We start from the raw sequence: 27,431 nt of genomic DNA on the forward strand, positions 1-27,431 counted from the left end.
CTTTTTTTGGCATATTTTGACGCCTTACTATACTATGACGTTTTCTGACATATTTTGAGGTCATACTAAAGTATGACTTTTTTTGGCATATTTTGACGCCTTACTATACTATGACATTTTTTATGACATTTTGAGGTCATACTAAAGTATGACTTTTTTTGGCATATTTTGACGCCTTACTATACTATGAAATTTTTTATGACATTTTGAGGTCATACTAAAGTATGACTTTTTTTGGCATATTTTGACGCCTTACTATACTATGACGTTTTTTATGACATTTTGAGGTCATACTAAAGTATGACTTTTTTTGGCATATTTTGACGCCTTACTATACTATGACGTTTTTTGACATATTTTGAGGTCATACTAAAGTATGACTTTTTTTGGCATATTTTGACGCCTTACTATACTATGACGTTTTTTATGACATTTTGAGGTCATACAAAAGTATGACTTTTTTTGGGCATACTTTTTTTTGGCATATTTTGACGCCTTACTATACTATGACGTTTTTTATGACATTTTGAGGTCATACTAAAGTATGACTTTTTTTGGGCATACTTTTTTTTGGCATATTTTGACGCCTTACTATACTATGACGTTTTTTATGACATTTTGAGGTCATACTAAAGTATGACTTTTTTTTGGCATATTTTGACGCCTTCCTATACTATGACATTTTTTATGACATTTTGAGGTCATACTAAAGTATGACTTTTTTTGGCATATTTTGACGCCTTACTATACTATGACGTTTTTTATGACATTTTGAGGTCATACTAAAGTATGACTTTTTTTGGCCGATTTTGACGCCTTACTGTACTATGACATTTTTTGGCACATTTTGAGGTCATACTAAAGTATGACTTTTTTTGGAATATTTTGACGCCTTACTATACTATGACGTTTTTTGACATATTTTGAGGTCATACTAAAGTATGACTTTTTTTGGCCGATTTTGACGCCTTACTATACTATGACGTTTTTTATGACATTTTGAGGTCATACTAAAGTATGACTTTTTTTTGCATATTTTGACGCCTTACTATACTATGACGTTTTTTGACATATTTTGAGGTCATACTAAAGTATGACTTTTTTTGGCATATTTTGACGCCTTACTATACTATGACATTTTTATGACATTTTGAGGTCATACTAAAGTATGACTTTTTTTGGCCGATTTTGACGCCTTACTATACTATGACATTTTTTGGCACATTTTGAGGTCATACTAAAGTATGACTTTTTTTGGCATATTTTGACGCCTTACTATACTATGACGTTTTTTGACATATTTTGAGGTCATACTAAAGTATGACTTTTTTTGGCATATTTTGACGCCTTACTATACTATGACGTTTTTTTGGCACATTTTGAGGCCATACTAAAGTATGACTTTTTTTGGCATATTTTGACGCCTTACTATACTATGACGTTTTTTATGACATTTTGAGGTCTTACTAAAGTATTACTTTTTTTTGGCATATTTTGACGCCTTACTATACTATGACGTTTTTATGACATTTTGAGGTCATACTAAAGTATGACTTTTTTTGGCATATTTTGACGCCTTACTATACTATGACGTTTTTTGACATATTTTGAGGTCATACTAAAGTATGACTTTTTTTGGCCGATTTTGACGCCTTACTATACTATGACATTTTTTATGACATTTTGAGGTCATACTAAAGTATGACTTTTTTTGGCATATTTTGACACCTTACTATACTATGACATTTTTTATGACATTTTGAGGTCATACTAAAGTATGACTTTTTTTGGCCGATTTTGACGCCTTACTATACTATGATGTTTTTTATGACATTTTGAGGTCATACTAAAGTATGACTTTTTTTGGCATATTTTGACGCCTTACTATACTATGACGTTTTTTGACATATTTTGAGGTCATACTAAAGTATGACTTTTTTTGGCATATTTTGAAGCCTTACTATACTATGAAATTTTTTATGACATTTTGAGGTCATACTAAAGTATGACTTTTTTTGGCATATTTTGACGCCTTACTATACTATGACGTTTTTTGGAACATTTTGAGGTCATACTAAAGTATGACTTTTTTTGGCATATTTTGACGCCTTACTATACTATGACGTTTTTTGACATATTTTGAGGTCATACTAAAGTATGACTTTTTTTGGCATATTTTGACGCCTTACTATACTATGACGTTTTTTATGACTTTTTTTGGCATATTTTGACGCCTTACTATACTATGACGTTTTTTGACATATTTTGAGGTCATACTAAAGTATGACTTTTTTTGGCCGATTTTGACGCCTTACTATACTATGACGTTTTTTATGACATTTTGAGGTCATACTAAAGTATGACTTTTTTTGGCATATTTTGACGCCTTACTATACTATGACGTTTTTTGACATATTTTGAGGTCATACTAAAGTATGACTTTTTTTGGCATATTTTGACGCCTTACTATACTATGACATTTTTTATGACATTTTGAGGTCATACTAAAGTATGACTTTTTTTGGCATATTTTGATGCCTTACTATACTATGACGTTTTTTGACATATTTTGAGGTCATACTAAAGTATGACTTTTTTTGGCATATTTTGACGCCTTACTATACTATGACATTTTTTATGACATTTTGAGGTCATACTAAAGTATGACTTTTTTTGGCCGATTTTGACGCCTTACTATACTATGACGTTTTTTATGACATTTTGAGGTCATACTAAAGTATGACTTTTTTTTGGCATATTTTGACGCCTTACTATACTATGACGTTTTTTATGACATTTTGAGGTCATACTAAAGTATGACTTTTTTTGGCCGATTTTGACGCCTTACTATACTATGACGTTTTTTATGACATTTTGAGGTCATACTAAAGTATGACTTTTTTTTGGCATATTTTGACGCCTTACTATACTATGACGTTTTTTATGACATTTTGAGGTCATACTAAAGTATGACTTTTTTTGGCATATTTTGACGCCTTACTATACTATGACGTTTTTTATGACATTTTGAGGTCATACTAAAGTATGACTTTTTTTGGCCAATTTTGACGCCTTACTGTACTATGACATTTTTTATGACATTTTGAGGTCATACTAAAGTATGACTTTTTTTGGCATATTTTGACGCCTTACTATACTATGACATTTTTTATGACATTTTGAGGTCATACTAAAGTATGACTTTTTTTGGCCGATTTTGACGCCTTACTATACTATGATGTTTTTTATGACATTTTGAGGTCATACTAAAGTATGACTTTTTTTGGCATATTTTGACGCCTTACTATACTATGACGTTTTTTATGACATTTTGAGGTCATACTAAAGTATGACTTTTTTTGGCATATTTTGACGCCTTACTATACTATGACATTTTTTATGACATTTTGAGGTCATACTAAAGTATGACTTTTTTTGGCCGATTTTGACGCCTTACTATACTATGATGTTTTTTATGACATTTTGAGGTCATACTAAAGTATGACTTTTTTTGGCATATTTTGACGCCTTACTATACTATGACGTTTTTTATGACATTTTGAGGTCATACTAAAGTATGACTTTTTTTGGCCGATTTTGACGCCTTACTATACTATGACATTTTTTATGACATTTTGAGGTCATACTAAAGTATGACTTTTTTTGGCATATTTTGACGCCTTACTATACTATGACATTTTTTATGACATTTTGAGGTCATACTAAAGTATGACTTTTTTTGGCATATTTTGATGCCTTACTATACTATGACGTTTTTTGACATATTTTGAGGTCATACTAAAGTATGACTTTTTTTGGCATATTTTAACGCCTTACTATACTGTGACATTTTTTGACATATTTTGAGGTCGTACTAAAGTATGACTTTTTTTGGCATATTTTGACGCCTTACTATACTATGACATTTTTTATGACATTTTGAGGTCATACTAAAGTATGACTTTTTTTGGCATATTTTGACGCCTTACTATACTATGACGTTTTTTGACATATTTTGAGGTCATACTAAAGTATGACTTTTTTTGGCATATTTTGACGCCTTACTATACTATGACGTTTTTTGGCACATTTTGAGGCCGTACTAAAGTATGACTTTTTTTGGCATATTTTGACGCCTTACTATACTATGACGTTTTTTATGACATTTTGAGGTCATACTAAAGTATGACTTTTTTTGGCATATTTTGACGCCTTACTATACTATGACATTTTTTATTACATTTTGAGGTCATACTAAAGTATGACTTTTTTTGGCCGATTTTGACGCCTTACTATACTATGACATTTTTTATGACATTTTGAGGTCATACTAAAGTATGACTTTTTTTGGCATATTTTGACGCCTTACTATACTATGACATTTTTTATGACATTTTGAGGTCATACTAAAGTATGACTTTTTTTGGCATATTTTGATGCCTTACTATACTATGACGTTTTTTGACATATTTTGAGGTCATACTAAAGTATGACTTTTTTTGGCATATTTTGACGCCTTACTATACTATGACATTTTTTATGACATTTTGAGGTCATACTAAAGTATGACTTTTTTTGGCATATTTTGACGCCTTACTATACTATGACATTTTTTATGACATTTTGAGGTCATACTAAAGTATGACTTTTTTTGGCCGATTTTGACGCCTTACTATACTATGATGTTTTTTATGACATTTACTTACTATACTATGACATTTTTTATGACATTTTGAGGTCATACTAAAGTATGACTTTTTTTGGCATATTTTGATGCCTTACTATACTATGACGTTTTTTGACATATTTTGAGGTCATACTAAAGTATGACTTTTTTTGGCATATTTTAACGCCTTACTATACTGTGACATTTTTTATGACATTTTGAGGTCATACTAAAGTATGACTTTTTTTGGCATATTTTGACGCCTTACTATACTATGACGTTTTTTGACATATTTTGAGGTCATACTAAAGTATGACTTTTTTTGGCATATTTTGACGCCTTACTATACTATGACGTTTTTTGGCACATTTTGAGGCCATACTAAAGTATGACTTTTTTTGGCATATTTTGACGCCTTACTATACTATGACGTTTTTTATGACATTTTGAGGTCATACTAAAGTATGACTTTTTTTGGCATATTTTGACGCCTTACTATACTATGACATTTTTTATTACATTTTGAGGTCATACTAAAGTATGACTTTTTTTGGCCGATTTTGACGCCTTACTATACTATGACATTTTTTATGACATTTTGAGGTCATACTAAAGTATGACTTTTTTTGGCATATTTTGACGCCTTACTATACTATGACATTTTTTATGACATTTTGAGGTCATACTAAAGTATGACTTTTTTTGGCATATTTTGATGCCTTACTATACTATGACGTTTTTTGACATATTTTGAGGTCATACTAAAGTATGACTTTTTTTGGCATATTTTAACGCCTTACTATACTATGACGTTTTTTGACATATTTTGAGGTCATACTAAAGTATGACTTTTTTTGGCATATTTTGACGCCTTACTATACTATGACATTTTTTATGACATTTTGAGGTCATACTAAAGTATGACTTTTTTTGGCATATTTTGACGCCTTACTATACTATGACGTTTTTTGACATATTTTGAGGTCATACTAAAGTATGACTTTTTTTGGCATATTTTGACGCCTTACTATACTATGACGTTTTTTTGGCACATTTTGAGGCCATACTAAAGTATGACTTTTTTTGGCATATTTTGACGCCTTACTATACTATGACGTTTTTTATGACATTTTGAGGTCTTACTAAAGTATTACTTTTTTTTGGCATATTTTGACGCCTTACTATACTATGACGTTTTTTATGACATTTTGAGGTCATACTAAAGTATGACTTTTTTTGGCATATTTTGACGCCTTACTATACTATGACATTTTTTATGACATTTTGAGGTCATACTAAAGTATGACTTTTTTTGGCCGATTTTGACGCCTTACTATACTATGATGTTTTTTATGACATTTTGAGGTCATACTAAAGTATGACTTTTTTTGGCATATTTTGACGCCTTACTATACTATGACGTTTTTTGACATATTTTGAGGTCATACTAAAGTATGACTTTTTTTGGCATATTTTGACGCCTTACTATACTATGACGTTTTTTATGACTTTTTTTGGCATATTTTGACGCCTTACTATACTATGACGTTTTTTGACATATTTTGAGGTCATACTAAAGTATGACTTTTTTTGGCCGATTTTGACGCCTTACTATACTATGACGTTTTTTATGACATTTTGAGGTCATACTAAAGTATGACTTTTTTTGGCATATTTTGACGCCTTACTATACTATGACGTTTTTTATGACATTTTGAGGTCTTACTAAAGTATGACTTTTTTTGGCATATTTTGACGCCTTACTATACTATGACATTTTTTATGACATTTTGAGGTCATACTAAAGTATGACTTTTTTTGGCATATTTTGATGCCTTACTATACTATGACGTTTTTTGACATATTTTGAGGTCATACTAAAGTATGACTTTTTTTGGCATATTTTGACGCCTTACTATACTATGACATTTTTTATGACATTTTGAGGTCATACTAAAGTATGACTTTTTTTGGCTGATTTTGACGCCTTACTATACTATGACGTTTTTTTATGACATTTTGAGGTCATACTAAAGTATGACTTTTTTTTGGCATATTTTGACGCCTTACTATACTATGACGTTTTTTATGACATTTTGAGGTCATACTAAAGTATGACTTTTTTTGGCCGATTTTGACGCCTTACTATACTATGACGTTTTTTATGACATTTTGAGGTCATACTAAAGTATGACTTTTTTTTGGCATATTTTGACGCCTTACTATACTATGACGTTTTTTATGACATTTTGAGGTCATACTAAAGTATGACTTTTTTTGGCATATTTTGACGCCTTACTATACTATGACGTTTTTTATGACATTTTGAGGTCATACTAAAGTATGACTTTTTTTGGCCGATTTTGACGCCTTACTGTACTATGACATTTTTTGGCACATTTTGAGGTCATACTAAAGTATGACTTTTTTTGGAATATTTTGACGCCTTACTATACTATGACGTTTTTTGACATATTTTGAGGTCATACTAAAGTATGACTTTTTTTGGCATATTTTGACGCCTTACTATACTATGATGTTTTTTATGACATTTTGAGGTCATACTAAAGTATGACTTTTTTTGGCATATTTTGACGCCTTACTATACTATGACGTTTTTTATGACATTTTGAGGTCATACTAAAGTATGACTTTTTTTGGCATATTTTGACGCCTTACTATACTATGACATTTTTTATGACATTTTGAGGTCATACTAAAGTATGACTTTTTTTGGCCGATTTTGACGCCTTACTATACTATGAAGTTTTTTATGACATTTTGAGGTCATACTAAAGTATGACTTTTTTTGGCATATTTTGACGCCTTACTATACTATGACGTTTTTTATGACATTTTGAGGTCATACTAAAGTATGACTTTTTTTGGCCGATTTTGACGCCTTACTATACTATGACATTTTTTATGACATTTTGAGGTCATACTAAAGTATGACTTTTTTTGGCATATTTTGACGCCTTACTATACTATGACATTTTTTATGACATTTTGAGGTCATACTAAAGTATGACTTTTTTTGGCATATTTTGATGCCTTACTATACTATGACGTTTTTTGACATATTTTGAGGTCATACTAAAGTATGACTTTTTTTGGCATATTTTGACGCCTTACTATACTGTGACATTTTTTGACATATTTTGAGGTCATACTAAAGTATGACTTTTTTTGGCATATTTTGACGCCTTACTATACTATGACATTTTTTATGACATTTTGAGGTCATACTAAAGTATGACTTTTTTTGGCATATTTTGACGCCTTACTATACTATGACGTTTTTTGACATATTTTGAGGTCATACTAAAGTATGACTTTTTTTGGCCGATTTTGACGCCTTACTATACTATGACATTTTTTATGACATTTTGAGGTCATACTAAAGTATGACTTTTTTTGGCCGATTTTGACGCCTTACTATACTATGATGTTTTTTATGACATTTTGAGGTCATACTAAAGTATGACTTTTTTTTGGCATATTTTGACGCCTTACTATACTATGACATTTTTTATTACATTTTGAGGTCATACTAAAGTATGACTTTTTTTGGCCGATTTTGACGCCTTACTATACTATGACGTTTTTTATGACATTTTGAGGTCATACCAAAGTATGACTTTTTTTTGGCATATTTTGACGCCTTACTATACTATGACGTTTTTTATGACATTTTGAGGTCATACTAAAGTATGACTTTTTTTGGCATATTTTGACGCCTTACTATACTATGACGTTTTTTATGACATTTTGAGGTCATACTAAAGTATGACTTTTTTTGGCATATTTTGACGCCTTACTATACTATGACATTTTTCATGACATTTTGAGGTCATACTAAAGTATGACTTTTTTTTGCCGATTTTGACGCCTTACTATACTATGACATTTTTTGGCACATTTTGAGGTCATACTAAAGTATGACTTTTTTTGGCATATTTTGACGCCTTACTATACTATGACGTTTTTTGACATATTTTGAGGTCATACTAAAGTATGACTTTTTTTGGCCGATTTTGACGCCTTACTATACTATGACGTTTTTTATGACATTTTGAGGTCTTACTAAAGTATGACTTTTTTTGGCCGATTTTGACGCCTTACTATACTATGACGTTTTTTGACATATTTTGAGGTCATACTAAAGTATGATTTTTTTTGGCATATTTTGACGCCTTACTATACTATGACGTTTTTTATGACATTTTGAGGTCATACTAAAGTATGACTTTTTTTGGCATATTTTGACGCCTTACTATACTATGACGTTTTTTATGACATTTTGAGGTCATACTAAAGTATGACTTTTTTTGGGCATATTTTGACGCCTTACTATACTATGACATTTTTTATGACATTTTGAGGTCATACTAAAGTATGACTTTTTTTGGCCGATTTTGACGCCTTACTATACTATGACATTTTTTGGCACATTTTGAGGTCATACTAAAGTATGACTTTTTTTGGCATATTTTGACGCCTTACTATACTATGACGTTTTTTGACATATTTTGAGGTCATACTAAAGTATGACTTTTTTTGGCCGATTTTGACGCCTTACTATACTATGACGTTTTTTATGACATTTTGAGGTCTTACTAAAGTATGACTTTTTTTGGCATATTTTGACGCCTTACTATACTATGACGTTTTTTATGACATTTTGAGGTCATACTAAAGTATGACTTTTTTTGGCATATTTTGACGCCTTACTATACTATGACGTTTTTTATGACATTTTGAGGTCTTACTAAAGTATGACTTTTTTTGGCATATTTTGACGCCTTACTATACTATGACGTTTTTTATGACATTTTGAGGTCTTACTAAAACAAACAGCCCGCCCCTGATCAATAGATCCCAAAAACACAAAAATGTAACAGCGTGTAAATTATATGTTTTTTTAGGCTGTAAAGTTGGCTATTTTAACATGGGGGTAAATGGATAATTGCTCACTTCTGGAGCCAGCCCCCAGCGGCAGCCGAGAAACGCAAACGCGGAAGTGATCCTCACTGCTGAAACCTACAACTCTTGCCTTGGTTGCATTCCACTCTGTGCCACGTGCGGCTGCAAGGACACGCTGCTGCGGTACACTGATACTGCATTTTATAGGGTAAAAAAAACGTTCCGACCACCGGCCGGGAACAGACCGGAAACCTCCCGAACCTCCCGAACCTCCCGATGGCCAGCCCGCCCCTGATAGTGAGGAAGCTGTCGTGGCAGAGTGGCCAAATAAAAGAAATTCTGAATTCGATTACTGACCTGCTGCATGTAAACACAGATTTACAGTAACCAGACTGCTTCAGTGCAGGCTGAATGCTGCCACAATGTCTGCATGTGCTGTCAGTGTGATGAAGTTTGCTTAAGCAACACTGAATCTATAGCTGAACCCTGACCCTCTGATCTCTATGGAGAGGGGAAGCCTAAAGCGCTGAGTCATCAAACATCTCTTTGTAAGGAAAATGAATTGCTTATTTTTCAGATGGATCATGCAGTCTGCACATGAAGCTCATATGATATTACTGATACTGACTTCTATCGTGGGAAACATACACAACGCAGCTTTAGTCATTTGCATTCCAGTGTTATCCAGAGTTCATGCATTTCCCATGGAATAAAACAGCTTTGTCTGCACATGAAAAATATTCTAGTATCATTTCAGCCACTACAAGGTGCCAAAATATACACTAGGTGGTGCAAAAGGCCTATGAATGTTCTTTATGTCTGGAGAGTGACTAAAAGCCTTACATGCTGCAGCAATACTTGTATCTGAGTCCCATTTTAAAAATAATGAAATCTGTCATTTTATTTGTGAGACATCCCAAAAGAAACAGTAGGAAATTACAGATGTCCTCTACAACGTATAGAGAAGAACTTAGAAAATTAAATATTTGCTGCAGCAAATAAAAACAGAAACAAAATATAGATGAAAAGGTTTCACCTAGGACAGAAATTTGGCCTTAAATTATTAAACTCAAAGACAAAGACTGACTTTACAACAAAGATGGATACATGATGTATTCATTAAATGATGGACAAGCTAATAATACAGTATTTTTGAATAATACCAGTGACAGATGGTTTCCCTTCTCCAAACTACAACTGTTTTTTTTTCTGTTGCAAGAGTATCCATGGTTACGATTCAGAGCAACACAAACATACATTGTCATTGCTTCTCAGTGACTGTGATGTAAATATGATGGTGCCTGTTGGTCTGAATTATAAAAAGAAAATCTGATATCTGATATCAAAAAGTCTATATTACCTGCAATGGGAGGCCCCACAGTCATGGGCACGGACATCAGGCCCAGCAGGAAGCCGATGGCCTGGGACACGTCCTGGGCCCCGACCAGCTCGAAGGCGATGGGGGCCATGATGCAGATGAAGCAGCCGTCAAACAGGCCCATCAGGAGGCACACGGCAATCAGTCCGCCGAAGATGTTGCAAAGAGGGATCATCATGGACATGAGGCCGATGACGAAGAAGGAAGTGACCTGGGGAGGAGGCCAGAGAGGGACGTTAATTCACATGTAAACTCAGCGTCAGGGCACAGTTTACTTTCAAGTTAAAGTTAGTTTGAGTTGAAGTGAAGAATTTTAGTATCTCCTGACCATCACCTGATCATCTAAATGCTGTTTCAGAGCTTTTTCATGTAAACAGAGGAATTAAAGGGGCTCTATATTTTTATTCTGGGACTCTACTCAAGTACCTTCGCATTGCACCAGTGTTAGCTCTGGGCTCTTTAAGGCCCCCTCCCTCCCTAAAAGCCCACTTTCTTCTGACTGGCCAGCTTCCAGTAGCCCGCCAAGCTGCAGCACCCAGAGCCTGTCCTCCCCCTCTTACCGGTGTAGAGGTTCTGAAAGCAAACTGTAAAACCACCAACTAATGTAACATATAACGGACTGAAAATGGAAACTTCGAAATTCCATCCGTACATGATAGAGCCCGAATCCAATCCAGAATAACAAAGAATACTGCAGGATGTCTCTGTTTTTGGTAAAAATACTATGCCCATTACCTGCTTACTGTGTGATATAATGCTGGATTTAGTCTTTCATTCACAATCTATATATACATTTTCTTTTTATATGCCTTGTTAATAGATTTACATGTGAAGAGGTAGACGTCAGGAAATACCAAAGCTAACGATGCAAGTAAAACGTTATTCTGCTGTCACCAAATGACTGTACAGAAAACCTGCGCCGTGGACTGTGTGTATCCTGGAGGACATCAACATTAACATTAGTACATTAACCCTGTGCTTGGTGGGTGTGCTGTGCCTGGAGCTGTGCTCGGAGCAGATGACTATATAAAGAAATCTGTGACGAGCTGACGTAGGGACAGCCGTTGGAAACCGAGCGTTCAGAGCAATCTGACACCCGAGCTTTTGGCTCCGCTACATTTTAGTTTTGTTTTTTTTATAATCTTTTGAATTTTTGGGACCGTTGAAGCCCGGGCACTCACCTGCAGATAGACTTTGTTGACTCCTTGAACATAGTCTGCCACCCTGCCGAAAATGAGACGGCCCACGCCGGATGTGATGCCAATGCACATGAGCAGAACCTCTTTATTTGCTCCTGATCCGAAACGCTCCTCGACGTGCTTCATCTGTGGACAGTACGGGAAAGCAGATGAACACAGCTGTCTCATGGCTCTAATCCATAATTTCAAGAATGCAGAAGAGGAAACAGCAAGCACAACTGCAGTGGTGGAGATTACTTAAGCTTTGATTTTTTTTCAGTTAGTCTCACTGAGGTCTATATCTCATTTACACTTAGTAGAAACATGACAACATCAAAACAAAACAAATCACATACGCAAAGATGCCATCACACAGACAGACACACTAATTAACACATTTAGTGTTAGTAGTAGAGGTAGAACTTTAAAGTCAGAGAGTCCATAGTACTGGAAACCAGTCTCCCCCAGTTCTGAGCTGGTGTGAGGAGCTGTTAAAGTTTGCCTCTGCTGTGATCTGGTCCCATGTTCAACTAAGCATGTGATGCAGCAATAGCAATTAATAGAAGAGGTCTGGAAGTCAGCAGAGTGCCACCTGAACGAAGGTCTGAGTCACAGCCAGTGGCATAAAAGATGGTCTCGTCAGCATGGACGGCCCAATACTAATCCCCCGTGAGACACCTTTGTCAACCAGCTGCTAGAACACCGTAAACCCTAATCACAGCCACGTAAATTTGATCCAGCTGTAAGAGGAACCATCAAAACCAATGAAAAGCAGCTTCCTTAACAACATATTCAGATGAACTGAGTCAAAAGCCACAGCTGCATGCTGACCAGTGATTCAAGAATCAAAGGTTTAGATTTAAGCAGATATTTTATTATTTAGCCTATTTAAAGAAAGGGAAGTGAAAAAAGGAAGACATCTACATACAGTCATTTCTATGTGCTGATAGCACAACACTTGTTCTGCATGGGATGGGATGAGGTTTTGATATGTTTGGCAGTGCTGAGGCCCCCGCCCCCCCCACCCCCCGCTAACCCGCATGTCTTTGGACTGTGGGAGGAAACCCATGCAGGCGTGGGGAGCTCCAGTTGGCAGGGTCAAACCCAGAGCCTTACTTGCTGTAAGGCTACAGTGCTAACCGCTGCATCACCATGTCGCCTACACTCTGAGATTTTACTCCCTGTTTCCTCACACCGACGCTCGAAAACTTTGGACAAATGTGAAATTTATTGCTTTGGTTGACAGATGCTTCTTAATCTGCAGGAACCCACTGTGGTGCAACTCTGCATCAGTCAGCTACAGCAGACCATGACCTGGTCAAGTAGGTCATCTAGCCAAGACGTCTGAGTAATGACCAAGCAAGTAAAAAAAGGCACACAAACAAAAACACCACATACCTACTACCCCCTTGATCAGATCCATGTGCTCAGCTAGATCTATCAGGCAGACAGTCCCTCTGCTGGGAAGTCTCACTGCTGATTACTGGACAGACATGAGGAGGAAATCTATATAACATGGCCCCCTCTGTCACAGGGAATCGGCTGGGTGAATGCTCCTGGATGTTCCAGGGAGACACCAGAAGACATTCTCTACTGAACTCACTGACTCATTCACACACTGCATCAATTATGTCTGTTATGTATTCGAGGCTTCCTGCGATATTGCAGGATGGTGCTGTGTCATGTGTCAAGAAGGAAAAACAAAGTGCATCTTTGCTCCTCCTCTGAGATTAGATGGTCATTTAGATTCAGCAGCGGTTGCACCACCCCCTCGCTCCAGCCTTTATCATACTACTGTTTATCACGGGCGTTTAAACACAAGCTGATCGGTCCTTACCAGCTGTCTCCAGTCTCCAAACACTACTGCTGCCCTATCTGTCTGACAAAAGCGATACACAGGGCAAAAATTTCCAAATATATGAAAATGTTTTTGAAAATGATATTTGAATGGATCAGTGAAGAGCACTGTTGCTTATCAGAGCTGCATTAAGAGCACCAAAGATTGCAGCAGGATGTAGTTTGACTTTAGTTTGCCTTTTCAGGGCGTGCGTGGCTTTGATCACGTTTTCAGGAACATGAGCGCACTTTCGTGTGATGCAACTTCCAGCCTGACAGGTGGCCTTGTGGTGCAGAACTTTATAACCCTGCAAAATAAATACACACACAGGCACAAACGCACATAGAGAATTTCAGCCTCTGTGTATTATTATTTTTTTTTTTTAGCTCTACCTCTTTTCCTAATGAACTATGCTTAGGATTCATGATGCAGGACTGATTGATTTTACGTTAAGGTGGACAGATGAGTAGCATCCGTGATTCTATAATAAGAGTACGTGTCACTGCAACATGCCTCGTTCCTTGCAAGGCAAGGCAATGCATCATGGTCTATTGAAGCTGCAAAACGACACGTCTAGAAGGAATATGGTGATTTTCAGTGGCGGATTAATCAACATCTGATGTGCTGTTGAGTATTAGGGGGTAGCAGGACTGTTTATGTGGGGTTGTGGATGCAGCAGAATACTTAGTGGGAACAATTAATTGAGAAATGAGATTAATTTTGAGCTTCAATGGGATTTATTAACAAGAAAAAGAGTCCTATAAATTCCACCTCAGAGCTTTCTCTGACATGCTGCATTCAGTTAGCCATAGGAATAAAGAAAACTAAAATTACAAAATGGCACATCATCAGTCCACTCTTGACATCTGCTTTGATAATGTGTTTTATGGTGCCATTTTCCCTTTCAGAAGTTTATTGTGCACCAACCTACATTTTCTCAGCTCCCTCTTCTTGGCTGTTTAATGCTCATTAAACATCTAAGCACTCTTCCAGCCCACACACCACAGCCCTGCAGGTGCTCCTCATTAAACAAGCTTAATCTGAAACACCACAGCTTTGTAGAGGAAAGCACCGTACGCTGATAATGGGAATCCGTTACAATTCAGACATACTGATTCAGCAGAGGAGGACGTGTATGATCTGTCTGGCTGATAACAGATAAACTTCAAAAGTTGTTTTTCACAAAGTAAGCAGCACATCGAGCCTATTTGAATCCCTCTGCCTCTCTGCCCTCAGCAATACCACGCCTTTTATCAACCCACTCACAGAGCAAACACAGCCATACCTGAAGGCCAGCATCTAATCTCAAATCAGCAATACACAGAAAAGTGTGTGTGTGTGTGTGTATGTGTGTGTGGCCCAAATTGGACTTTACACTTTTACAGTCTTCAGATAGGTACAGCTTGATGTGGAAAGACCACATAGAGCTGGGCAGGGCAGTGTTCTTCTAAAAGACTACACTCAGCATTACTCTCTCTCTCTAACACATGCATACGCACACACACACACACACACACACACACACACACACACACACACCAGTGGTTTCCCTTCCTGACAGGCCGAACAATGTGCAGTTTGACCCATGTTTTTTCCTTCTTTTTCTTCCCATGCAGTGCCACACAGCCGGGACTTGGCCTTAGGAGCAAAAAAAAAGGGGGCGGGGGGAGGAGGTCGGCATCTAGGCAAGAACAGCTGCTGGGGGTTTAAAGGCCAGGGGTGGCACTGGGGCCGTAGCCGGGCCCCCTGTGGTGCCCCAGTCTGAGGAGCATATCGGGGGAAGGGGGGTAAAGTGTTGAGAAAACAAGCTGGGATCCCTGGGACAGGATGATTCTCCATCCAATAACAGAGTCACCATGTCTCCGATCAACACGTCCAGACTCTCCTCTGAACCCCTCCCAAAAAAAAAGTGTGTTTTCTCCACAGCTCTTTCCCATCTTTTCACCAAAATAAAGACTAATTCAGGAAAACAATACCTGTTTACAGAACTGTGTCTTGACTGAAATGAGAGCTGCATATCTTCCCGTCATATTTGGCTCCATTCTGCAGGACCACACAGTGAGTGTGCTCAGTATCTCACGTGGACACATGCTGCTGTGAGCGAATTAGGAAGCTGCTGTGATGTACACTTTGTGGGATGCTGTCACGATAAGGGTTTTTAGAATAGAGTTCAGTTTTTCAAATTGAAGCTCACAGTATTGATTATATTACATAAAAAAAAAAAAAAAGAAAAGAAAAAATTCTGCATCTCTTTCCAGAAACCGGGTTTTGCACAGTCACGCCAATGGTTCTGTGCCATTCCACTAGTCAACCATTTGCGACGATAATGTGCCAAGAAAAGCAGCAATGCACCAACAAAGGAACATTGCTAGCAAGTAAACATGAATGCACAAGCATTCCCGCTGATGGCTGTGAGGTATCTGACTATGACTAACTAGGATCAGAGGGTTTCTTCATTAACACCAGTTACAAGACCAAATCAAATCTTCAGTGAGTTGGTGTGCATGATAATCTGTCTGATAACTTCTTAAAATGGTCACCCTGCTGGTAATACTCCATACTGTAGAAGGTGGAGGTGGAAGACCCAGGCTGGGGTTTCCACCTCCATCCCTCTCACCTTTCACATTAATACAACCCACGCTGCTAATATGTGTTTTGATATCTGTGTTGTTGAAGCTCCCCAGTCGACCTCTCGCCTTTTCGACGCTTGTGCCAATGAACACATCCAAGACATGGGATTAGGATACTGGGAAATCCCACCATGGAATCCCTCTGTTGGCATTTACGTGCTGTTATTATTCATCAAACAGACCTTTGGCCCAGAGAGTGTGGGGTGATGATATCCAGTAACACAGACAACACATAAATACTCTGTGTGAAGGCCAGGGAAGCTGAATTTGATTGAGAACAGATGAAAGTAGTGGAAAACACAGACTTACCAGGTGAACGTAAGGCACAAAGTAGCCATAGAGCGCTGCAGGGACACCGAGGGCCCAAATACGATATCCCATAGATTTCCAGATGTTGACGTTGAAGATCTGGCTCATGGGGGGGCACTTTCTGCCTGTTTGGGTGTTACTGGATTTGACAGGCAAAAGGGGCTTGTAGGTGAAGCCTGCCAGCATCAGCACAAACATAAGGATGCACAGGACGCGCATGGTGTTGTAAAGGCCCACTTTTTCTAGCAGGCCCGAGAGCACGAATGGTAAAGTAATGGTGAAGACGCTGCTGCCAGCTGTCACGATACCATTCACCAGACCCAGGCGCTTCTTGAAATAGTGGCCCAGGATGACCAGGCTGGGCTGGTAGGCGAAAGAACAGCCGCAGGCAAACACGATGCCATAGGTGAAATACAAGGGACCCAGGGACCTGCGAGGGAACAAAACACCCATACACATCACTGTACAGCCTTTAAGATCGCTGCTTACATTAATGCTTCTCCAGGACAAAAATTAATTCACACAATGTCTACCAGCAAAGAGTCAGTTATTGATTTGCATTAGTGCTCCTAAACAAGTTCTCATGGTACTTGGTGTAAGAAACACTCGAAAAAAAAAACAGAACAGAAAAAAGTCTGTGTGTGTGGCTCATTATGCTCTGTTTTTGCTCCATGGAAGCTCCATTATCCAGATGATTCCAACAACAGGATTAAGCAAGTATAAACATGTTTTATTATGGTTGTTCCTTGGTTTATTTCTGCACATTCACAGGCATAGATAATACTCTAAGAGGAAAATTAGTGTTTGAGTGTTATTTTTCTTTAATATTTTAAAAACTAGCTTTGGCTACTAAGTTCCGAGCAGCAAAGGATCATGGTTGTCTTGTTATGATATTTTTAGTGAATGTGAGAAACTGTAATGTCTAAATGTTGGTGATTCTTGTTGATCTTTTTTTTTTGTTAACTGAGCTTTCCATTAGTTTTGATGATTCCAATTAAAGATGGTTCAAATTATATCTTTCAGAGTAAGTTTCAGGCAGATGGTTTCAAATCAAATCCCCAGCGTGTTGAATGAGGTGTCCCTCAGGGATTAATATTAGGCCCCCTGCTGTTTACATAGATTAAGTTCATTTTCCAACTGAGCAATACAATGTTCTTTTTTATACAGACAATACCATTTTTTTATGCAACAGGCACTACCACAAACCAAGACCTCTTCAGGTTAGTCTGCTTCTGACAACCTTGAGACATTTTTTAAGTAATTAAGTTTGTTTAAAAGCCAAATAAGAAAAAAATATAAGCATTTCACAAGAGAAAGGAGCTTTGGTACTCCTGCTCCAATCCATACTATTAATGCAAATCTAATGGATGCAGTGATGTCTGGATATTATAAAGTGTTGTCTGGACATTCTGAACTAAAAAGGTAATATGGTAATATATAATAATGCATATGTCTGTTACTTCAGTAATATTACTAATATTAGGTACAATGTCTCCACAAGTGGTTGACCTTTATCCTTAAGCTCCCAGTGATTTCAAAGTCCTGTCTGAGGTAAATCAATCTGAGTATCTGCTCTATAAAATAACTTTTCAGCAGAAAAATCATGACTAAAAAATTTTGCACCTTGCACTGTCTGCTGCAGGACTCAGTCTGCCTGTCCTGTGTGTTTGTGTGGCTTGACAGTTGCGTGGTAAGAGGCAATTCAGCTGTTACTTATTTACTGCACTGAACCGTGATGACAAAGAGAGGGTGGCACTCTTGCCACTTTGCCTGGATCAGATATTTCTGTGTGATGGTGAGAGTGTTGTCCTCATGTGAAGACGAGCGTGGGATTCCAGGAAATTATTAACAACAGAGTTCTAAGTACAGAGCCTCTTCCCCACAGACTAATGATAAAAACTAAAAGGAGCAAGTTTTGGGAGATTAACTCTTAACATTAAAGTGCTTAAGTGTTTCCCAAATACAGTATAAATAAATGCCACTATAATGTAGTTGTAAGCAGATATATAGACAATGTTTCTCAATTTATTAATCACAACTATAACCTCGCCTTTAAAAGTTCTCCTGATGTCTTCATTGATTTTAAAGCTGCCTGTGAATGACCTGTGTTTAAAAGGTTAATAAAGCATTTATATCGTATAATATTGCATTCATCAACTGTTCAATATCTACATCAGTTACAGAGGCTTCATAGGAGTTTCAATCATTAACAAACAGATTAATAAACACATCTAAACTTTCCTTATAATGTCTCACAGCTAAATTATCATCACTGTAAAATTAACATCACTACAAAGTCCATTTAGTTGCTGTTTTAGAGCTTTCACTTGTATTATAAGATCTTCCTCAGCAGATACAGCTAAGGGAAATCATCAGATACAACTGAAAGCTCCAGAATACCTACTAAATGGACCTTGAGGTGAGACTATTTCCAGGGTCAGGAATACATATTTCAGCTTCGACATCATAGTTTGTTATAGTGACTTACAAGCCATGTTCATTATTTTTTTTTATTATGTGCTTCTAAATGTAAATATTTGCTTCCTTACGTGACAAAGGAGCTGCCCAGGAGCCCGACCAGCCCGACAGCAGCGCCGCCCACTGCAGTGATTCTGCAGCCGAGGATGTCGGTGAAGACGCTGACGATGGGGGAGCAGAGGAAGATCATCCCCATGGAGAGGGAGCCCACCCACGCTGCAGGAGACACAGAGAGAGAAAGCAAGAGACGGTGAGTGTATGAGGAAATAAAACAAAAGTGCAATGATGCAGGAATAGAACACTGGTATTCTTGTATCCATGCACACTTCCCCTCACATACATAAACACACCCATTGTACAGTCCAAGTACTCAGGAAACCAGTCGCCAGATGTGTTACACGTCATGACTTTCCTTTCTTAGATCTTGGGCATTAATCATACTCCACATTGTTTGGATCTAGCATCCATTTTTCTCTGTCACTTGCCTTTCCAAGACCAAGTGTACAATGCAAGAGCTGGAAAACACATTGAGAGAGCAGGAAGGTGTGATCAGGATAACACTTGGACCTATTATCAACAGTAAACACACAGAGATGTCATTTGTCTCTTGGGAACATCATAATCTAATCTCAGTTACCTTCCTCAGGATTTACTGAAAATAAACCAAGGAAATAAATACTGTTCATCCCAAAATTATCATAAAGGAATCCTGCTCATATTGTAAGTACAGATATTAACAGGACAGCATAGTCTCTAATTAACAGATCTCTATTGTGTCATGGTTTATGTCACCAATTTTATAGGTATAGATCAAATTAAATGTAAAACAGTGGTCGGTAATACTCCTTTGAAAACAATTGTACAATGGCTTCTGTGGCTCTGTTGGAATTTTTTAACTAGAATTACTGCCTCACAGTAGTTTCCCTCTGTCTGTCCAGACTCATATAATATATATAGTGAAGACAATATATGTATTGAAGGAATATAATAAAAGGTAATGGGTGTGTTTTTTTGGTGAAATGGAAATTATTACAATGTCAACATGTATAGTTCCAGTGAGTGTCAATTTCCACCGAAAAATATGTAGCAATGGAAGATGTGACTCATGATGTGTTGCACATGACATTTATGTATTTTGCAATAATCAGATGTTTTTGGACTTTTATTTTTATCAGTGTCTGGTTTATAGTATAAATTAACAAGGTAAGGAGAATGTGCAACATCACACCTGAGGAAAAAAGTCTCTGCTCAGATAGAAACACACATTCTCCTGCTTCAAAGTGTGAAGTCAAAAGAGGGAACTGGCTCCAAACTTGCGGAAGCTAGAAGTCACATCTGGGGTGAAAGTGCTCCTTTCCAAAGCCTGTGGTAGATTAACAGAGGGACGGGAGGCCTCATGTCCTGGTTGTCATCCATTGAGAGAGAGTGAAAATGGTGGACTCCTAAGTCAAACTCTTTGTATGCGCTCACATGCTTGGCCAACGAAGTAGAGTGCACGGCGGATAGAGCACGAAGTTGAAGCCATGACAGTAGACGATGCTTCAAATGTAGATGTTGCTGCTACAAATTCTAAAATGTGGATGCCTCACACACATCTTCAACTCGGGAGCACCAAAGATCTTAACAATCACCACAGATTCAAGGTGGACGTCCAAGATCAGTGTCTCCTCTTCTGTTCCTGAGTTATGGCGAGGAATAATTGGCCAGGAAAGGAGTTTCTGCAGAACATTAGAGTGAAGCTGACCTTTGACCTTTTGGATATCGAATGCCATCACTTCATCATTTTATCCTTTCAGACATTTGTGTGAAAGTTGGTCATCATTAGTGAATAAATTCTTGAGTTATGGCTAAAAAATTTGTTTTGTGAGGTCACAGTGACCTTTGACCTCTGAGCACCAAAATGTAATCAGTTCATCCTTGAAAGCTAACGTTTGAGGCCAAATTTGTTTACGAGGATTGGATGGACAGACAGATGGATGGATGGATGGACAACCCCCAAAAAACTTAAATATTATCATATTGCCAGACCCTGGGTTTAGATTTGCATAAAATCTCCTGTAATGCTTTACCTGGGCTCACTGTCCAACCAAGCACCAGGCAAAGGTCAAAGGTTGTCTCTTATTCTTTTTCTTACAGTATTTCACATATTTTTAGTCGATCCGTTACCAGAACTAAAACTGTGACCAACAGGACAACCACAGGAAACATCTGCTGCGTTTGCTCAGCGCTTGGTCAGCAGTCTTCTGTTAGTCTGACATTTAATACCACTGTCAGGTGCTGTAGCAGGCCTCCGATAGGGGACACCTTCCCATCAATGCAGATAGGCCTTTCTGGAATAGTAACAGCATAGGAGGACTTGATCATTTTGGGATTCATCAAGGAAAATCCAAACAGTTTTCGTAGATAAATGTAGGCAGATAACTCAGATAACTTGTACACCTCTATGGCCTTATCCCAAGGTCTTCTTATGTTCTTTAAGACAAATGGGCAGGCATTATGTGCTGACATATTGTATAAAGGAAAAACCACTTCCTTTCTAGAAATAGTTCATGAGTATTGCTGACATAACAACACTGACAAAACACAGAAGAACAAAAATTGTGCAAGCCCTCATGGACCTCCCTTTGACCTTAAAGAGAATGGTGAAGTTGTGAGTGAGTAACATGTTTCGGAAGAAACGACTACCTGACCTGTGGTACTTTTAGGTCTCCGATGATTTCACAGTCCTATACTAGATAGCAGCACAGGGAGGATAAAAATGACAGGACAGGTGAAGGACAAGCCCGCACGTGTGACAAAAGACACACAGAATGAAGTGTTGCAGTTGTTTTTCCCAATTCTGAAGCTTGGTCAGGAGAAACCAGTGGGAGAAGGTCGAGCAGTTGGAGTTTCAGTGTTTTTGTTGTGCTTTTTTTTTTTTTTTTTTACATGTATAAGGGGAGACCACTGTGTCGGGTTGCAGGGTTTTTACTGGTTTTACTGCTGTCTTTTATTCTGTCTGAATCCTCATCTCACCCCATGTTGTTGTTGTTGAGTGTTACGGACTCTCAGACTCAACACCCCGCTATCTTCACAGAATCTATCACGATTGAACTGTCTAGCCAGACTCGCAAATCTGTGAGGAGATAGTGCTCATTGATTGAAATTCAAACTTTAAAATGAATAAAGGCTGAAGTTTTTATTCCTTAGCAGTCCTCAGCAGTTACCTTATTTTTTGGGTGATATTATGCTATTGCTAATATTTGCTAGAAAGCAAAGAACAGCTGAAGCTGATGTGAATATCATTAGTATTTCATATTACTGACCTGGTGATGGTGCTTGATAGAAAGTCAGAGAAATGTATTATGACGCATCCTGAGGGGAACATTTACGTATGATTCATCCGCTGGCTGATTTTATCAGTCGATTTAAGATGATTGCAGATGATTTCTAGCCAGTAAGCAACAAGAAAATTAACATAATGGGACACCAAAGGTAGGTGTTTGAGCTGTTTTAATTCCAGTGTCACCACTGCATCACACACACATATGAGTTTTATACATTCCACGAATGCTGAAGTTTGAGCGGTAACTCATTTTTCAGTGTCAAAAAAAAAAAGGGCCAAACCACAGGACTCTGCTCTCTCTCTCTGAGTGCTGCAGTGGAGTTAAACCAAATCTGATCTTATCAGCAGATGTTTACTGGACAAAGAGCAGCGAGATCTCTGTTCATCAAGGGCTACACATATTTATATTTCCACATGTAAAAGACTGATGTGTAACCTACATGTAATTTCCAACCTCTTGCCCGGTACACCACTCTGGCTTCCCAGTGTGAGCCAGAGCACTGCCAAAGCTTCTTAGGACGCCTTCAAGACACTGCAGTCAGAAGAATGCCCCAAACTCAATGGGATCTGCTCTGCCTGGTCTCATATTTGTGAGGATATCAGCTCCCTTTAAGCAACATAATGTAATAAATGGCAGTGAACAAAAAAAAGGCAAAGAATCCCTCTAAGACAACAGGAAATTGTTGTTATGGTTTCATCTGCTGGCTCTCTTGATTTAAAACGCATTTACGCTTCAGACAAAGAGGAATTCCAGATTGAAAAATGTAATTTCAGGATACCCTCTGTTCCAGTGACATCCATTGCTAGCCGCGGGCCCCGCTTGGACACTGACAGACGAGGCAGAGTTGCCCTAAGTCGTCTGTCTGCTTTGTTAAAGACTCCTTGCTGGAAACCCTTCTGCTCTGAACCTGATCACCCCACAATGACTGAACTTACAGCAGAGAAGGCTGATCTGCTTCTTGTCAGCTGGAAAGGCTGTATTCAAAACTGTGCACTGCACAGAAAAATGGCTCTATCAGACGAGCTTAAATACCCCGTTATCAAAAACGCCAATCATATCCCAAATATGTTTTTAGCGTTATGAGTTGGATGTTGTTTAACAATACTAATTATATAAGATAGACCTTTATTGATACTGTACAATTTCCAACGTTTTTAATGGCTCCGCTCAAAGTACCCACTTTTAGCAAACTATTTAAAGGATTTATTTATTTCTTCTAGCTATTTCAAAATTGTATTCATTTTTTTTTGTGAATTATATTATAAACAATTAGAATTTCAAATCGTCAAACCATATCTTTGTATTTTAATTAGTTGAGCTTTGCGGTTCATGTACCACTGGTTAGCACTGCCCGAGAACAAAGCACAGAATGGCCCTAATGGATCCCTGATGACTTCACTCCAACCGAATGAATTCAGAAGGTGTGCATTAAAGCAACTGGCTGGAGAGTTCTGTTTACCAAAGTTAATGGAGAAAACTAATGGACAAGCACACTTGGCTCGGATTGCAGCGGTGTGACAGTCCATTTTCCCGGCTCGGTCAAATAAACAACTTGTTCCTGTGGCACATCCTAGGAATCTGTTGACCGAGGACACTCATGGGGTAAAATCTAGTTCCAACACGGAGAATGAAGTCAGGCTTAATTTAACACCAGAAAGCGCTTAAAACTCCACCCCCCGTCTAAGTGTGCCAGTAAATCAGCTGGAAAAAAAAAAAAAAAAAAAACAGGACAAAAAAAAAAAAAAAAAAAACAGGACCAGGTGTCCTGTATCACCACCACATGGAACCTTGCAGCAGGGTTTATCATTTCTCTCTGGGTGTTTTGCCGTGATGTTAATGAATCAGCTTTTTTTTTTTAAAGAAGTATATTCTATATCAATACTTGCAAAATATGTCATTAGCTTATTTAAGAATGAGTGTACATTTCATTATCTTAAGAAGAGGAAAATGTCACCAATTTTCACAGAGGAAGATGAAGGTCAAAGAGCTTTAAGGTTTGACAGTGTTAAGGTTGAGTCATATATATATATTTTTTTTTTTCTTTTTTTTTCTTAATCATGGACATTTTAAAAAGTCAATAACCATTGAGGTAACCTGAGGGAACACTTGGTCTTGTGTCTTTACGAGAATTGACCAGTTAGTTCAATATGGACCCATTTGTCAGACAGACATATTGATTATACTTCTGAACAGTGAGCAAACTGGAGTTACATAAGAGACTTCTGTTTAGCTTTACAAGGAGACTCCCCAAAAAGAAGACAAAGAAAAACAAACAAAAAAAAACAAGCACAGGCCTTCTTCTCTGAACTGACCCACTGACATGTTTTTTTGTATTTGTATATGGTATTGTAATCTGTGTGTGTAGTTGAATCTGAAGGTTCATTTCTTTGTCCATTGACCCACTGGTGCTATTACAACAAATGTTAAATGTTAAATGATTATTTTTTTAAATTTCAAACTGCTCTTGCTACAGCTACGAATATACAACTCATCACTTCCTGTGGTGGAAATGACAGTTTCTCCGAGCTTTGCTTTGGCTCAGCTGTAGCTTACTTCACACTCACACTCCCGGTGTCATCTGCAGGGGACGACACACCTCTGGCCTCTCTTATACTGGAAGCGAGATGCATTCAGAACACAGGACCCAGACTAACTGGATCTGCACAGACAGAAGTAGTAACGGAGCAGGCGAATGGGCTGAACTGCTGCTGCAGGAGAAGCTCCACCCAACAAGCCTCACCAGCCAGCTCGCATTACAATCAGAGTGTTAGACCGGTGGGGTCAGGAAGTGAACCATACTGTAGTGAACTTTGATGGCTCCCACAAGGCAGAGCTACATTTTTTTTTCCTCTGGTGAAGACAGTGAGAGAAGAGGGACAAAGAAAGAAAAGGGAAAGCTAAGAAAATCCGAGTAAAGGTGTAGAATTTGGTGCAGAGACCCTTTTGTTTTGGATTACATCAGAGAGCTTTGTTTCCTACTGCTTGTCTCATTAGAAAAAAAAAAATTGGCAACCCTCTCTCCTTCCAGAACAAAAAAAAAAAAACAAAGCAGAGCAAGCGGCAGGGTTAATGGGTTTACAAGCTGTGGCCTATGTTAAGCTGAACATGTTTGGCACATAGCTGAGACTCATTACTAAAGTCCCTCCTGAGGGGAATTGCAGTAACAGAAGATCAACCACAAGCACTGGAACGTCTCTGGAACGTCTCCACAACCGACTTTTGTCTGCTCTGAAATTCAAATCACTGGCCAAGATGACAGATAATGTTCCTTGAAAACGTATAATCGAGACTTGAATGGGACTTCAGACCAGCTAAACTGAAAGCTGATGTATGTGTGGGTCATTAAAGTCAGAGGGTAAGTGAGAGGACCCTATTAATAGCAGCAAATGTGTGTGTGTGTGTGTGTGTTTTTTTTTTAAGGTTGTAGGATTTCCTCATTTGAAATAAAGCCATGTGGTGTGCGGTTGTGTCCACGTATCTTAGTCTTGACAGTGACACTGTTCCATTCAAGCCTTAATCAGAAAAGTCCAAGCCGTAATTAAATTATTACACATCCTGACCAATTACAATTCATAAAGTAATTACACTTTCACTCTGGATTTTCTTAAAAAAAAAAAAAAAAAAAAGACATGAAACAAATTTAAGTAATGTCTTGTGCTTCGTCATGACATTAACAAAAGTTTTATTGGAATTAAATGAACTCTATTTAATTGAATGATTCTGTCTACAGGATGTGACATTGTTGTGACATTATATGTCTATGATGAGACATTGTTACTTGCCATCTTTAATCTATAACCTCTACAACTATAACGTTTCCTGAAAAAAGCAGATGAGGGAAAAATCTGTTGCAGCCTGAAAGGATGTTATAAAACAAGAGACCGCCTGCAGGTGAAGCTTGGGGGAAATCACCTGAGGAAATTCTTGCTGCTGCTCTCAGTGGAAGCGCAGCATTCTTTCTAAGCTGTTCCTGTTCAGTCACAAAGGCCTCAGTCACAGCCCCAATTAGGGCCTCACTGTGCTGCGAATACACATCTGGCCCCTGAGCGGACGCTACAGCATCACACTCCATCTCCTGCTTCAAGCAGCTGGAAGCCATTTATGCAGGGCTGCTCCAGTGGAGGCTCTGGAGGGGGGGAGAGGCAGTAAGAAACACTAATTCTCCTGTGCTTGGATCCCAAAGTTGCAGCTCATGTCCTTCATGTGTTTTCTGGCCTCATACCACAGGAAGGGAAAACTTCCACTTGATGACACAGCAAAAAAAAAAAAAAAAAAAGTCAGGGAACTGCAGAGTAATTTATGGCTGTGTGTGTGTGTGTAAGACAGAGAGAAAACACATTATATGTATGCTTGGAGGACCTTCTCTTTGCAGTGCATGCAAGAGGTCCATATGAAAAATGTTAAATGGGAGTTGTGTTCTGCGTTAAGACGAGAAAAAAAGGGGGGGTGGTGTGTCAGAGCTGGTTAGTGATTGGAGGAGCTCTTCGTCCACCCCCATTTTTTTTTTTAGGTGCGCAGTACAGAAATGGCAACGAGCCACCGTTTTGGATTTGAGTCTTTTACTCAATATCACCCGGAGTTGCTTCCCTGATCGGTTTCTGCATTAAGACACGAGAATGAAAAAAAAAGCCACAGCAAAGACCTGCACTAATTCCTTCATCCAGGTTACTGAACCACAGCTGCCTTTAGATAAACACAATAAA

General features: G+C 37.9%; 1 protein-coding gene across 2 annotated transcripts in view; it reads right to left on the reverse strand.

Annotated features, from left to right (window-relative positions):
- slc16a10 (solute carrier family 16 member 10) overlaps window positions 1-27,431 on the reverse strand; it is a 49,147-nt gene that overhangs the window by 13,649 nt on the left and 8,067 nt on the right. For both annotated transcript variants that reach the window (XM_041064255.1, XM_041064254.1), the window contains exons 2-5: window positions 19,474-19,618; window positions 16,925-17,354; window positions 12,152-12,295; window positions 10,953-11,181 (exon numbers count right to left, since the gene is read on the reverse strand). In XM_041064255.1, the coding sequence (XP_040920189.1) occupies window positions 10,953-11,181; window positions 12,152-12,295; window positions 16,925-17,354; window positions 19,474-19,618 (948 nt within the window). The remainder of the gene's footprint in view (window positions 1-10,952; window positions 11,182-12,151; window positions 12,296-16,924; window positions 17,355-19,473; window positions 19,619-27,431) is intronic.

The sequence above is a fragment of the Toxotes jaculatrix genome, chromosome 19 (genome assembly GCF_017976425.1).
Source record: "Toxotes jaculatrix isolate fToxJac2 chromosome 19, fToxJac2.pri, whole genome shotgun sequence".
Taxonomy (NCBI): domain Eukaryota; kingdom Metazoa; phylum Chordata; class Actinopteri; family Toxotidae; genus Toxotes; species Toxotes jaculatrix.